Source organism: Oratosquilla oratoria, chromosome 27 (genome assembly GCF_046742065.1).
Source record: "Oratosquilla oratoria isolate Oo_2021 chromosome 27, ASM4674206v1, whole genome shotgun sequence".
NCBI lineage: Eukaryota > Metazoa > Arthropoda > Malacostraca > Stomatopoda > Squillidae > Oratosquilla > Oratosquilla oratoria.
This window is the reverse complement of record NC_134803.1, coordinates 46817608-46832077: the sequence shown is the minus strand read 5'-3', so window position 1 is coordinate 46832077 and position 14470 is coordinate 46817608. Positions and strand designations below refer to the sequence as shown.

Below are 14470 nucleotides of genomic sequence, written 5' to 3'. Positions count from 1 at the left end.
ATGGGAACAAATTGAAAAGTGATCACATATCTGAAGAATGAGGAAAAATACAGTTTCCCATACAGGTTTACCCCTGGAACCATGAATTTAAAACTACTTAGGAAACTGAAAAAATGCAAGAAAGGACCCTACAAACATAACTCCATTCTGTATATGGCCTCAGTGTTATGAACCGAAACAGATCCCTGTTGACATAATTTATTACTATTATAACTCAAAAAACAATCGGAAATGAAATTTGGTGAACAGTGTACCTCGCATGCCGGGCTTGGGGGGAGGCTGATCCTCCAGGTGTGAGTCCGAGCCTGAGGATCTCGAAGACGCCAACGACTGTGGGGACAGAGGAGCTTCCGAAGACACGCTCCCGCTCCGCGCTTTCGCCTCCTCCTGAAATAGGTGACGTGCACTGTAGATCACCAAGGTCTTGGATCACGTGATAGACTCGTGATCGACTGTTTTTACCATTTTTGGATGAGAGCTCTCAGTGTGTATGATCCAGTTGATGGATACTGAATTTACATGCACATAACCCGTCCCTTTGCTCAAGCGGGATAGTAACTGCTTGGGGTGTTAGTGAAATTTTTGCTCCGTAAACAGGACACGATCTCGGAACTCCTGGGTGAGAAACCAAGATGCTATCCCTTACACTTGAAAGCGTGTGTGTGTGTGTGTGTTTACCTAGTTGTATCTTACGGGAAGGGGAGCTACGCTCGTGGTGTCCCGTTTCTGTATCTCGCAGTATCTAAACTGTTCTTCAATTCATATGTGTGGCGACAGTTTCGGCCGGAGCTACTAAGCGCCCCGTGGCGTAGTTACCTCAAAACCTTTTACAAAGGACTCACCTGTGACGAATCGAGGGACTGCCCACATGGAGGGGTGAGCGAACTACTTCTCGTTCTTCCTCCACCAGATACTCCTCCTCCACCTCCTCCTCCCACTCCACGGATACCTCCTCCTCCTCCACTGCCGATACAACCGACGTAGTTACTCCCATAGCCACCTGGGGGAAGAAAAGAAATAACAATTAATATGGGATAATAAAACATTAATTCATAAATAGTATGGTATGATAAAAAAAAAGGTCAACATCAATGTAATATATTCACAAAGTCTAAAAAAATACTAAAGGTACATACATATTTCATACTAAAGGTATATACACATATATATACATATATATATACATATTATATATATATAAATATAATGAAAATAAGGAAATCCCTTCACTGCTACTTATTAACTTTAAATATTTATTCTAGGTGCCGCCATGTGATTTCATTCATACGAGGTAACCCCCCATCCACCGCAAAAGAGCTTAAACCCAATAGGTTAACCTTCTTGCTGTGGCTTTGCATCTCTTGATGCTGGTTACTGCAGTGGATTTTATTCAGCAAAAGAGGGGGAGGGGGGTGCCATCCCTCCACAGTGAGGAAGCGTGCGGGGCCTTCGTGCATGTGGCACTGGCACTTGACCTTCTTGACGAGACGTCAGGTCAGCTCAGGTCAGATGACGTGACTGATCTCACGAGGCTGCCGACCGAGCCAACTGGATTAATTCAGGTCGTCAACATCTCCTCCTCCCTCTCTTGCCCTTCCTCTTTCTCCTCTGTCCTCCCTTTCTTCCTTCTCCGTCCTCCCCCCTCCTCCTACTCCTATTAATTTTCCTCCTATTCTCTGTCCTCCCTGTTCTCCCTTCTTCCTCTTCCCCCTCCTCCTATTCCCCTTCCCCCTCCTTTCTGCCCTTCCCTTCTCCCTCCTTGTCCTCCCCTCTTCCTCCTCCTCCTCCCTCCTTCTCTTATTTCTTTCCTCTTACTCCCTGGCCCCTTCTTCTTCCTCCTCCTTGTCCTCCCTTCTTCCTCCCCCTCCTACTCTTATTCCTTTCCTCCTACTCTCTGTCTTCCCCTTCCCCCTCCTCATGCCCCCTTCTTTTTCCTCTTTCCCCTCCTCCTACATATATTCCTTTACTTCCTATCCTCCGTCCTCCTCCTCCTCTTCCCTCTCTTCCTAGTCCTACCTACCTCCACCTCCTACTCCTCCTCCTCCTCCTCTTCCTCCTACTCCTACGACCCGTCCTCCCCGTTCTCCTAATCCTCCCCAATTCCTCCTCCCTCTCCTAATACTCTCCTCCTCCTCCTCCTCCTCCTCCTCCGTAAGGACATTCGACGGAGAACGGCGGAAACCAGTTTGATCAGGGATCCGGTCTGCGTGAGAGAGAGAGAGAGGGGGGGGGAAGGGAGGAAGAGAGAGAGAGGGGTGAAAGGGAAGAAGAGAGAGAGAGAGAGGGGGGAAGGGAAGAAGAGAGAGAGAGAGAGGGGGGAAGGGAAGAAGAGAGAGAGGGGGGAAAGGGAAGAGAGAGGGGGGAAAGGGAAGAGAGAGGGGTGAAAGGGAAGAAGAGAGAGAGGGGGGAAAGGGAAGAAGAGAGAGAGGGGGGAAAGGGAAGAGAGAGGGGGGGAAAGGGAAGAGAGAGGGGTGGAAAGGGAGGAAGAGAGAAAGAGGGGGAAGGGAGGAAGAGAGAAAGAGGGGGAAGGGAGGAAGAGAGAGAGAGAGGTGGGGAAAAGGAGGAAGAGAGAGAGAGAGAGGTGGGGAAAAGGAGGAAGAGAGAGAGAGAGAGAGGGGAAAGGGAAGAAGAGAGAGAGAGAGAGAGTGTGTGCGCGTGTTTATGTCTGTGTGCGTGTGTGTGTGTGTGTGTGTGTGTGTTTGTGTGTGTGTGTGTGTGCGTGTCAACCGGCTCCCTTCACTCTCGGTCTCCGTAGGACCGACCGACCGACCGCCAAGTTCAATCCAACGACTCGTTTCACTTTCTTCCTCTTCTTTCTCTCCTCCTCCTCCTCCTCCTCCTCCTCTGTCTCCTTCTTACTCCTATTACCCCCCCCTCCTATTGTTCCGTCTTTTTCCTTTTCCTTCCTCTTGTTAATATCCTTTATTTTCCAATTTTTCTTCCTCTTCATCCTTCCTTCCCTTTCTCCCTCCCCTAAACAGAAGACTGGACAGAAGGACAAGGAAGAAGATCGAAAGACTGAGAAGAAAAGAAAGAGAAGACGAAGCAGAACGAAAAGTAAAAAATATAACAAAAACAACGAAAGGAAGAAGGACAAGAAGTAGAAAGAAAAAAATGGGGGGAAAAACAAATTTCGCATTAATGTTCCTTCAACAATGTCACATTCTGGGGGCTCCCCCCCCCCCGCCCCCCGGCCACCGTAATCAGTAAGAGGCACGTCGGACTCCACAAAAGCCTTGGGCTACGTTCACAACCACGACCATGCCGTCACAACCTTAATTAGACATACCTGTACTCACAACACATAACCTTGCTTAGCCGTACCAAGCCACGGCGGTGTGCTCTCCGGAATACACCGGTCCAATAGTGAGCCACTAAGGCCGAAATCTCAACATTGAATTAAAAAATAGTCTCCACTTATGAGCTTGTGTGAGAAAAAATAACGTATAGATACCGCTATAGTGATGGGGACTTTTATCAATTTGTGAAAGGACTCTATTTTTTCTTTCTGGTGTGGAATAAGGATAGCGCTACTGAATTCCTATATAAGGCGACTGACTGGGCCGGAAGGAGGGACTGGGGATCCCCCGTTTTGTATTTTCCTCACGGGAAGTCGAGGGTTGATTTGCTTCATCCATCCGCTTACAAGAGAGGGCAAAGGCACAAGCACAATACAAAGACTAACTTTACTGTGAGACTCCTAACGTACATATTTGAATGTTAAACAAATTTATATCATATATATTGCACAGATTTGGAAACTCATCCATTTGATGTACAATTCATAATGTGCCATAATTTTGTAATGTGGATATGTATAGTATCTATTATTTTGGTGTGGTCAACAGAATTATCTCTCCATTTATCTACAGATGAGAATGTCAGCTGTTCTGAAGTGACAGATACAGTTGCACAATCAAATTCAGAACGCGAAGTCCAACTTCTAGTGGCGACTTGACATGAAGAGCGTGGCTCCATAACCATGTCACAAGTCAGTTGTCCATGATATCCCCTTCTCCCAACAAGCGTACAGATCGAGCAGACTAGGGTTGAGGATAATGTGTTATGATATGTATATTAAACAAAAGGCACTGCACCTATTTCTGAATTCGAGGAGGAGGAAGAGGAGAAACAGAAGGAGAAAGATAAGAAAGAGATGAAAAAGGAACAGGAAGAGAAAGATGAGGAGGACGTGGAGGACAAGGAGTAAATGTGAGAGGGACAAGGCGACCTGAGGAGGACAACGAACAAGAGGACAATGACGACGACGACGACGACGACTGCGTTGTCGACAGATGTCTCTCCTACAGTAAATTTACGAGCGAAACCTTTCTGCAGGGCGACAGTGTGAGTGAGGGGAGTTGGTGTCTGAGGTAGAAGGAGCGGGGGGGGGGGGGATAGGCATGGGAGTGGGGAACAGGAGTGTGGATGGGGATTGGGGAATGGGGGCTGAGTTAAAGAATGAGAATGGAGGTAGGATTTGGGGGGGGAGGGTCCTCCCACCGTGTGCCACACGAAAGTGTGGTGCCAAGGACGCTTGGCACTTATGAGGAGTGCCCAAGGAGGTGGAGAAGGTGGCACGGTGATGGGTGATGGTTTCATATGAATGGAGTTTATACGGATGTGATCGATGATGATGGTAACAATAATAACTATTATCTTGAGTTTCAATGTGAGGGAACTCGCTGCCCCAAGGTAACCACCAACGATCCTCAGACCCTTCCACAGAGTTGTCTGGGGGTGGGTCTGTTTATGTCAATGTCTAGTAGTACTAGTAAGAGGAGAGGAAGGGAGGTGAGATCAGTCACCGGTTGCCTACTCTCTTTTTGTGTGTAAAGACAACAGTCGAAGGTAGAATCGCTGGTGAAATCGGTATCAAAATAACACAAATCTTAGGAATACTGCTACTGACGAGATAAGACCGGAAGTGTGAATCACTGGTTAACTGTTATAATTTATTTGGAAATTACTAATCAGACATTACTAATTACCCGTATGAATATTAAATCATTGGATATTAGAAATAGTACAGAGGTCTTAACGCTACAGTAACGTCTAAATGTAAGCAAATGAGTAGATTAGTAATTAATTAATTAAAAATCTGAAAAGTAAAAATAAACTATTAAATAAACAAAACCTGGATATACATTTATGATAAAACAAAATAATAATAATAACAAATATAATTATACATAACCAAATAAAAGCATGAAAATTTGAGTAACGAATAGAACTATTCATAAACATAGAGAAATTACTCAATACCAAACAAATAAATTCAAACAAAACAAAACAACAAGCAAAAATAAAAATACATAAACAGATAAAAAAAAAATGAATGTCAAACAAACAAATTATACATAGATAAAAATACACCGCACAATCAAAATTAAATATAAATAGATAAATCACGATTTAATAAAGAAAGAAATAAAAAGTCTCAAGAGTAGCGTAGTGGTTCCTTTATGTTGAAGAGGTCCTTCTGATATAAATCCATCTTGGAGAAAGATCCCATGGGAAGACCGGGACGGGATAGGGGCCGAGACAGAGAGAGAGAGAGAGAGAGACGGGATGTGGGTGTGGTGGTGGAGGTGGGGGAGAGGTGGAGGTGGTGGATGAAGGTGGAGACGGTTGAGAAGGTGGTTTGCAAGTGACAAGATTATTGTGTGTGTGCGTGTACAGTATATGGTAATGTTGGATACAGTATGGCTGGAAGGATGATGGCTAGGTGGATGCGGTGGTTGGTGGAAGAAGTGGATGAGAATCGTGTGTGTGGGAGCGGTGGAGTGTGGAGTAGGAGGAGGATGCCTCCGAGGCTAGAGCAGCGGGAAGAGGAGAAGGAGAAGGACTTGGCTGCTCCACTACAATAGTGACCCAACTGGTCCAGAGAGGAAGGCAGAAGAAGTCCACATGTGATCCACTTAATCCAACGCACATTATCATCATTATCATTATTTTGTTGTGAGAGATGACAGGCGAGTCTATTCAGCTTTGGGGGAGCATCACTATAGCGTTGGGGTTAATCTACTTTGACTCTTTAAACTAGTTTAACCAATCATATGACGAGGAAGTTTAAGCCTACGTGCTCGGCGTGCTACGCCAAAAGGCAGTCACTGGTAGCGTTGGGAATGGAACTCAGGTTCATGTCTTTACAAGGCGAGCGCGAAGCTCAATCCGCCTTGGAAGCATACACACACATACATACAGTATATACGTACATACATACACACGGAGGCAAAAATTAATTATGGAAAACTAGACTGTACGTGGGCGGCCCTGCGAAAACAGGGAAGACGAGAGACGCAACTCGGCTCACGCCTACGCCCATACGCCCCACGCCCACACGCTCCACGCCCTTATGTCCACATCCCCGCCAGCACCATCACACCCACCCTCACACCCGCAGCCTCTACGCCAATACTCACAGTCACCCACACCGCCCGCTCCTTCACGCCCGCACGCCCGCGGAGGGACTGGAGACGAGTTGGGGTCATGCGGGACAAGGGGGCGGGTCAAGTCTTCGTCTCGCAGTTGGCGGACGACGTGACGGACTTCAAATAGTTTATTCTGGTTAGCGTCTGGAGAATATTATGTTTTATACGTGCGACGTGATGAGAGCAAAGGGTTTGTCTAGATTGTATGGCGTCTGGCGATTTTATTCATTTATGGGCGGGTGTTACTGTATCTAGACACCCTAACTATTCTTGTATTTTTGTTCCGTATTTGCAAAAAATAAATAAATAAAATAAATAAAATAATAATTAAACAAATAAAATAAATTACAACAATAATAATAATATAATAAAATGTGTCGTAGGTTTACTGTACGCCCCAGCTGAACCAGGTTGCAAGAGGTTGCCTACAGGTGGTGCTGGTGCAAGAGCGACGCACTCTGGCCAAGGGGGCCGATGAGGTTGCGGTACAGGTTGCGGTGAGGAGCAGGTTGCACCAAAAGTAAAAACGGTCGTTCATGTCATCTCTTGGAGCAAGCAACCTGTACCTAGAGGAGGTTGTACATGCACCACTGCACCTTCTCGCGTGGATTATGAGTCAGCAAATCGCTCAACACAAGGTGCCTCTGCCCTTAGCAGTGAGCACCCACATCAAGGTGTGCTTACTCAGCAGTCAGCTGATTAAAATAGCTGATTAAAATAGCCAGGTAGAACAAACGAACGCAATTTGTATAAAACACAGTGGGAGGGTTAACTATATATATGAAAGGTAACCACTTTAGAAAATAAACAAACGGAGCAGAGCGCTTTCGTATATTACATCTTCAGTGTAAAAATGTTTATTTTCTAAAGTGGATACCCTGCATTTATAAAACACACGTTCCCTGTGTTTTTATTGCATATATATATATATATATATATATATATATATATATATCATTATTATAATTATCATCATTATCATTATAATTATTAACAAAAAATCTAGCTCTTTCTCTGGGAGGAGGGGAATCCCCCCCTTGGGTGAATTAAATCGCCTGGCGACAGCCACAGCACACGCAGGAATAAGGTCAAAGGGGAGAGGCAGTCCCGTGTTATGCAAATTCTACAAAGTCCCACAATATGTGATTTAATCACAACATGCAAGGACACCACTAAATATACAAGCAGACTGTTGTAGCTACATATGCTAATTGGATTTATATGCATATTTACGCACGCAAGCACGCACATACACACACACACACACACACACACTCGTGACGCAGTGGTAGAGTTCCTGCCTGCCACTACTGCGGTACGGGTTCGAATCCCGTCGAGGGCTAAAATAATTTCAGTATCGCTGCGCTGCGTGTCGTTACTCCAACTCTCGTGGGAGGGAAGTTGGGTGTGTGTGTGCGTGTAAAGTCACAGCATTACCCATAGATCGGTCATATATGAGATCTGAGCTCTCTTACGGGAGGGAAATAGCTGTCGATCACGAGTCCAACACGTGATACATGACCATGGTGAATCGCGCGCGCGCAGCATTACCCGTAGATCGGGCAATATATATGCTTAGAGCTCTCATCAAGGAGTAATAGCTGTCGATCACGAGACCAACACGTGATCAAAGACCACGGTGAACACACACACACACACACACACGTGTCCGTTATTTACTGTTGTTATTCACTATTCTTCGTTGTTTGTCGTTATTTTATTTATCTTTACTTGTTCATGTATAATCCTCCGCTCGTCTTCCCTCTAAATTAGCTTTGTACGAACGGGGTTAACCCTATTCCTCAAAGGCCCGATTTAATCCCCTTGTATTACTTTGTTCTGGCTGAAGACAAACGATCTTATTCGGCTCAGAGGAAGCCACGGGCAGTGAAGGGCGAAGAGTTATTTCTATAAGAGCTGAATCGGATCTTTAAATGGGAAAAAATCCCCAAAATGTATTCTTTTTTTATCACTATATGTATACCAAGAGCTTTTTTCCTCCTTATAAGCGAGGTAGCCTAATCAGAGGCACGTACCTATTCCCACCCATTTCACTCCCTTCCACCCTTCCCATCTTAGCTCCTTGTGGATGACATACTTTAAGGATTTTATTTAATCTATCGCCTGACGTCTTCAATATCTTGACGGCCCGGGAAGGGGGAAGGGGGGGAAGGGAACAGACTCTGGGTTGAGGCCCCTCAAAATATAACGAATAAAAAAAATAATAATAAAACAAAGTAATTTAAGGCTCAGTATAACAAAATATATATGGCATGTTGACGGGGTTAAAAGGAAGTTTACAGTTCTGAGGATAACCCCTCAATTTCAACCCCTCAACCCCTCAATTTACACCTCATTTTACTCACCACTTGTGCTAGGCGTCAACAATTTGCTGCTGCTGCTGCTGTTGCTGCTGCTGCTAGTATGGCTATTACTATTGTTGTTGTTGATGATGACGCTGTTGTTATTATTATTGTTGTTGTTGCTGTTTTTGTTGTTGCACTTGTTATTGTTGATAAGGTTGATCACTGGGCTGGAATTGTTACTCACACCACTGCCCCCACCTCCTCCTCCTCCTACTCCTCCACCTCCGTCTCCACTCTCGCCCACCACACCGCCCACCGTCCTGTCAGTTGCTGTCACAATCGTCTTAGTGGCGTGGGGGATGGGCGGCGTCTGATGGGCGGCATTGATGCAATTGTGGGCGGCCACCTCCTTGGCCCATCCGCCCTCTCCTGGAAGGCAGCAGATGGCGTCAGTGGGCGTGTGGGAGGCGTCAGTGGGCGTGTGGGAGGCGCCGTGGGCGTGGCGTCCTGATGGGCGTGAAGTGGGAGCCTCAACAAGAGTTTGCATAGATGTGCCGAAATGTACAGTTGCCTCCACTTCTAAGTACTACAGTGGCACATGTCTTCTTGCAAGGAGATTTTTTTTTTTTTTGTATATTTATGGGAGTCATTATCTTACGATCTCGCAAACTTATGAATATGGTAAATGTACGACGTTAGATAAAATGCTTACTGCAGGTTCACAAAAGACAGACAGAGAGCCACTGTGGTACCTATAAGTGAAACAAACTGTATGTGTACATAAGTGTACATGTGTGTATATGTGTGTACATTTGCCACCGATTATACTGTCGCATCTCGAATTTAATGTTACTAAATAATTCATCTTTTTATATACATCATTACTTTTTATTGATGAAAATATATCACTATAACATCTCTTCCGAGTTGTATATGTAGTCTAGTTAACTGGAATTTAGCCTAGTTAACCTAACTATAGAAGTTTTATTATGCATCTGAATACAGCTGTGGGTTGAAAGAAAAAATAAAACATTAAATTCGGTCGGGCAACAGGGCTTCTGGTGGCTGGTCGCTGTACTTTTGTATGTCGAAGGTTGGCTATGAATAAAAAAAGGAGGAAAGATATGTGGGTGTCGAAAGGTTGCCTATGGAAAAAAAACGAGGAAAGACATGTGGGCGTCAGAAAGGTTGACGACGAAAAAAAAAAGGATATTTGTGCATGTCGAAGGTTGGCTATGGATAAAAAAAAGGGGAGGAAAGATATGTGGGTGTCGAAAGGTTGCCTATGGAAAAAAAACGCGGAAAGACGTGTGGGCGTCATGAAGGTTGACGATGTTTTAGAGGATATATGTGGATGTCGAAGGTTGGCTATGAAAAGAAAAAGAGGAAATGATATGTACATGTTGAAGGTTAACTATGTAAAAAAAATAATGTGGATGTCGAAGGTTAAAAATGAAAAAAAGAGTAACAATTTTCAACGTAAGTCGGTATATACATGTCAATGTCCACTTATGGAGCTCTGTCAAGGAAGAAGTAAAGTGTGTGTGTGTGTGTGTGTGTGTGTGTGTGTGTGTGTGTGTGTGTGTGTGTGTGTGTGTGTGTGTGTGTGTGTGTGTGTGTGTGTGTGTGTGTGTGTGTGTGTGTGTGTGTGTGTGTGTGTGTGTGTGTGTGTTTGTCACTGATTCGAATGCCACGATCTCCTGAGCTACATAATGTTCAAGACTGCAACAAGTCCAATTAATTTTGTTCCTCTTCCGTTATATATTTTCACGCGAACAGATTAGAATGATGTCACAATCCTTGAACAAAAATATGGTTTACAAAGCGCACACACACGCGCGCGCACACACACACACACACACACACACACACACACACACACACACACACACACACACACACAAAGGAGGTCTAAAGAGAACCTTACTCTTGAGTGGGGCCGTCGATCTATCGATCTCAAATAAATACCCCCCCCCCCAAAAAAAACACAAAAAAAAGAGGAGGCTAGGATACCAGCTTCCTGACCCTCCTTAACCTTTTCCACTGTATTACTTATAGCTGTCGTCAGGCGATTTCATCCAACCAAGGAAACACCCTTGCTCAGTACAAGGGTCAACCGTATCTAAAAGCCTGATATTCCTATCTCTGTCTCGTACATTTATTCTGACTGTTGTCATGGCACCACGAGTGTTAAACAGGATAAAGTCAAACTAAAATAAATATCCCTTAATCTTCCTCCTCCTCTTCCTCCTCTTCCACTTCAAATACCTCTACAGCGCGATATTGTTTTTAAGGTTAGAGACGCTGGTGAAATGTCGTCGACGAGATACAACTACAGTGCCTCCATCTTTAATATCTCCATCGTTACTTTTTTGCTAGTCTATTTCCCCTTTCTTTCCTCCTTTTTCCTTTCTTTCTTTGTTCCTCTTCCCCATCCTATCTCTCCTCCTCCTTCTTCTTCTCTCTCTCTCCCTCTCCCTCTCCCTCTCTCTCTCTCTCTCTCTCTCTCTGTCTCTGTCTCTCTCTCTCTCTCTCTCTCTCTCTCTCTCTCTCTCTCTCTCTCTCTCTCTCTCTCTGTCTCTGTCTCTGTCTCTGTTACTCTCCCCTGGTGGCCTCTTCCTCCCGCCACTCCATCACGTCTCTACTTCTCCACTCTCCTTTGTCATGCACCACAACCTATGCACTCTCCTTCTTATCTCTCCTTTCTCTTTAGTCTCTCAATTCTCTCATTCTCTTCTTTAGTGTCTCCTTCCTCCTCCTACACATGACTCACAGACTCTCTGTCCTTTGCCATTCTCGAAGCGTGCCCATACCACCTCGACAGGATCCAATTCATCTCCCTCCTATACGTAACCCGTCTCTCAGGATTTCTCCATTGTTTTCTTGCTTGAAACCTTATCCACTTTCTTCATACTAAACATAGACCACAGACACTCCATCTCACCGCTTCTATCCCATCGGTGTCCACAACTTGCTTCCATACAGAAGTGTGGTTACTTGCTAGTGTATCTACGCGTCTCAAGTTACATTTTCTTTTTTTCTTCGACGATATTTGATACTTTTGTTTTTCCCCTCAGTTCTTCCGTGGGTTCTGCTAATAATCTATGCTTCATTATGTGTGTGTATATATATATATATATAAACTAGCTCTGACACTGGGACTTGAACCACTGGCTGTGCGATTGGCTGTGCGATTGGCTGTGCGATTGGCAATGACGCTACCACTGTACTATGTAGGACGTCCAAAAAGAAATTTTGTGGAATTTGTCCTAACAATCTCCCGACATCAACTCGCACGATGCAGTATGTAGTCTAAATCTAATCGAGTCTTTTATTCAGGAGAGCCATATACATACATACATATATACATATATATATATATATATATATATATATATATATATATATATATATATATATATATATATATAATATTACATACGCGCCATATGCAGCACATCTGACCAATAGGAGGCTCACAACTACTCTCTTGAGAAGACAGGTTCCATAACCCTCCTGGGATTGGCAGGATAGGAAACGCCTCGCCAGCTGATAAATGAAACTATTAGGTTGTTCACATTCCACACAAATGGATTCCAATTCCTGGAATCCTTGGGGGCAAGAACGCTCTACCACTTCTAGGTCCCACTGAACGTTAGTAACTAGTTTATCTAGAAAATAAGGTTTTGTTCAGGCGGTTAGAGCCCTCAGTTTAGTGAATTTATCCATTCTAGAAACTGACAGAAGACTTCATTCAGCTGAGGAGAGCCCCTCTTGGCAGCGAGAGGGCTACGATAAAGCCATGCCCGTATCTAGTGTCTATATGCGTGGGAACCCGCATGTTTATAGACAAATACTACATATACACACACAAGCGCATGGGTTTTTATACGGGCACACACGAACTTCACACACACACACACACACACACACACACACACATATATATATATATATACAGTATATATATATATTTTTTTACATATCCTATATATACAGATACACACACACACATATATACAGTATACATATACAATATATTTCAAATCACGCCCACATTCACAGTGGCTCGAGACACACAAGCACCCCCCCCTCAACTCCCCCCCCCAACACCTCAACTCCCCCACCCCCACCCGCCCGAAGTAAGCCCATATTTGTTAACCGGTTACTGGTTATCATGCACGTGTGGGCGGCGGTCGTGTGGGCGTTGCGAGCGGGCGGCATGGCGACAAGGCCTCCTTCTCCCCACATCCACCCGCCTCCCCAATGTGGGATGTGCACTCTCACACCCAAGCGGGTGCCTACTTCCGCGCAACAAATCACATGTAATCCTCTATGGTGGTGTTCACTTGTATTATATATACATATATATATATATATATATATTTATATTTGTTTATTATATATATATATATATATATATATATATATATATATATATATATATATATATATATATATATACACACACACACATACATCTATATAAGCGTTTCACATCTTAGTACACAGGCACGCACTGACGTGCGCGCACACACACACACACACGCGCGCGCGCGCAAACACGCGCACACACATACATACATACAAACACGCACACACAAATACACACACACAGACATACACACACGCATGCACACACAAATACACACACAGAGACATACACACAAGCATGCACAAACACAGGTACAGTGAATTTGGGTTCTCTCTGCTGTTAGGTTCGTTATATATCACAAAATCCTATGAACCTTCGCCCTTACGTACCGTGTGAAGGGCTCACAGTTCTCTCTCTGTTGGGAGGAATCTCCATAATTCGGAACTTTCCAATATTCGAAAGGGAGATTATTTTTCCGATAATAAACCAAAAATAAAAAAGTGATTGTTATCCGCAATTTTACACACTTGAGAGCCTCTCGTTCTCTAAATTGGAATAAAATTAACTCTCCGATAAAGAGAATCTATACGAAAGAACGCGAAAAGCCACTTTAAGAACAAAATTAAAACCTAACCTTGGTTTCACCGCATTATTTATATATATTTTTTTTTCTCTCAGTCGTTGCCCGAAAGGGATTTTTTTGTGTGAATTATTTTGTATAATTTTAAATTCATGTTATATTCATGTGTTCAAAAACTGAAAAGATGAAACTTTTTTCTTTGACTGTACAAAGCATCACAAATTATATAAAGTTGTTGCTTTCTTCCTCTTAGCACTAAAATGCGATTAATGTTAACATTTGAACTTTTCTCGCAATTCACTAAGAAGGCCCACTGAAGCATGAACAGAAGTGTATGTACAGATAAATGTAAACATACAAAAGAAAAATAATAATAATAATAATAATAATAATAATAATGATAGTTAAATAATTGTAACAATAATAATAATAATAATAAAAATAAAAACGTAACCAATGAAAATGAGACAATACAAAAATTTTTGTCATTCGCACACGAAATGCCAAATGTAATCAAATCCAAATCGCGTAACAGAAAAATAAAACAAATAAATAAAAACACAAGACAAGACCCAAACACGTACCTACTTCCACCCACCCACCCACACGTACACATACTTACACGTACACACGTGTGTGTGTGCGTGTCTGCTCACGGTAACACAAAATAAGGTATCCATCCCCGCCCACAACCAAATGACGCCCATTTGCATTTCTCTCGCAATAATGTGAAAGACAAAAAAAAAATAAAATAAAATAAATAAATAAAAAAAAT

At 43.4% G+C, this 14470-nt stretch overlaps 1 protein-coding gene across 11 annotated transcripts in view; it reads right to left on the bottom strand.

Moving 5' to 3' along the window:
- smg (sterile alpha motif domain containing protein 4 smaug) overlaps positions 1-14470 on the bottom strand; it is a 588244-nt gene that overhangs the window by 11022 nt on the left and 562752 nt on the right. For 9 of the 11 annotated variants that reach the window (XM_076210541.1, XM_076210531.1, XM_076210530.1 and 6 more), the window contains 3 exons: positions 8801-9247; positions 843-1000; positions 255-387 (listed from right to left, as the gene is read on the bottom strand). In XM_076210541.1, coding sequence (XP_076066656.1) covers positions 255-387; positions 843-1000; positions 8801-9247 — 738 coding nt within the window. The remainder of the gene's footprint in view (positions 1-254; positions 388-842; positions 1001-8800; positions 9248-14470) is intronic. The other 2 variants (XM_076210532.1, XM_076210538.1) reach the window with 2 other exon arrangements.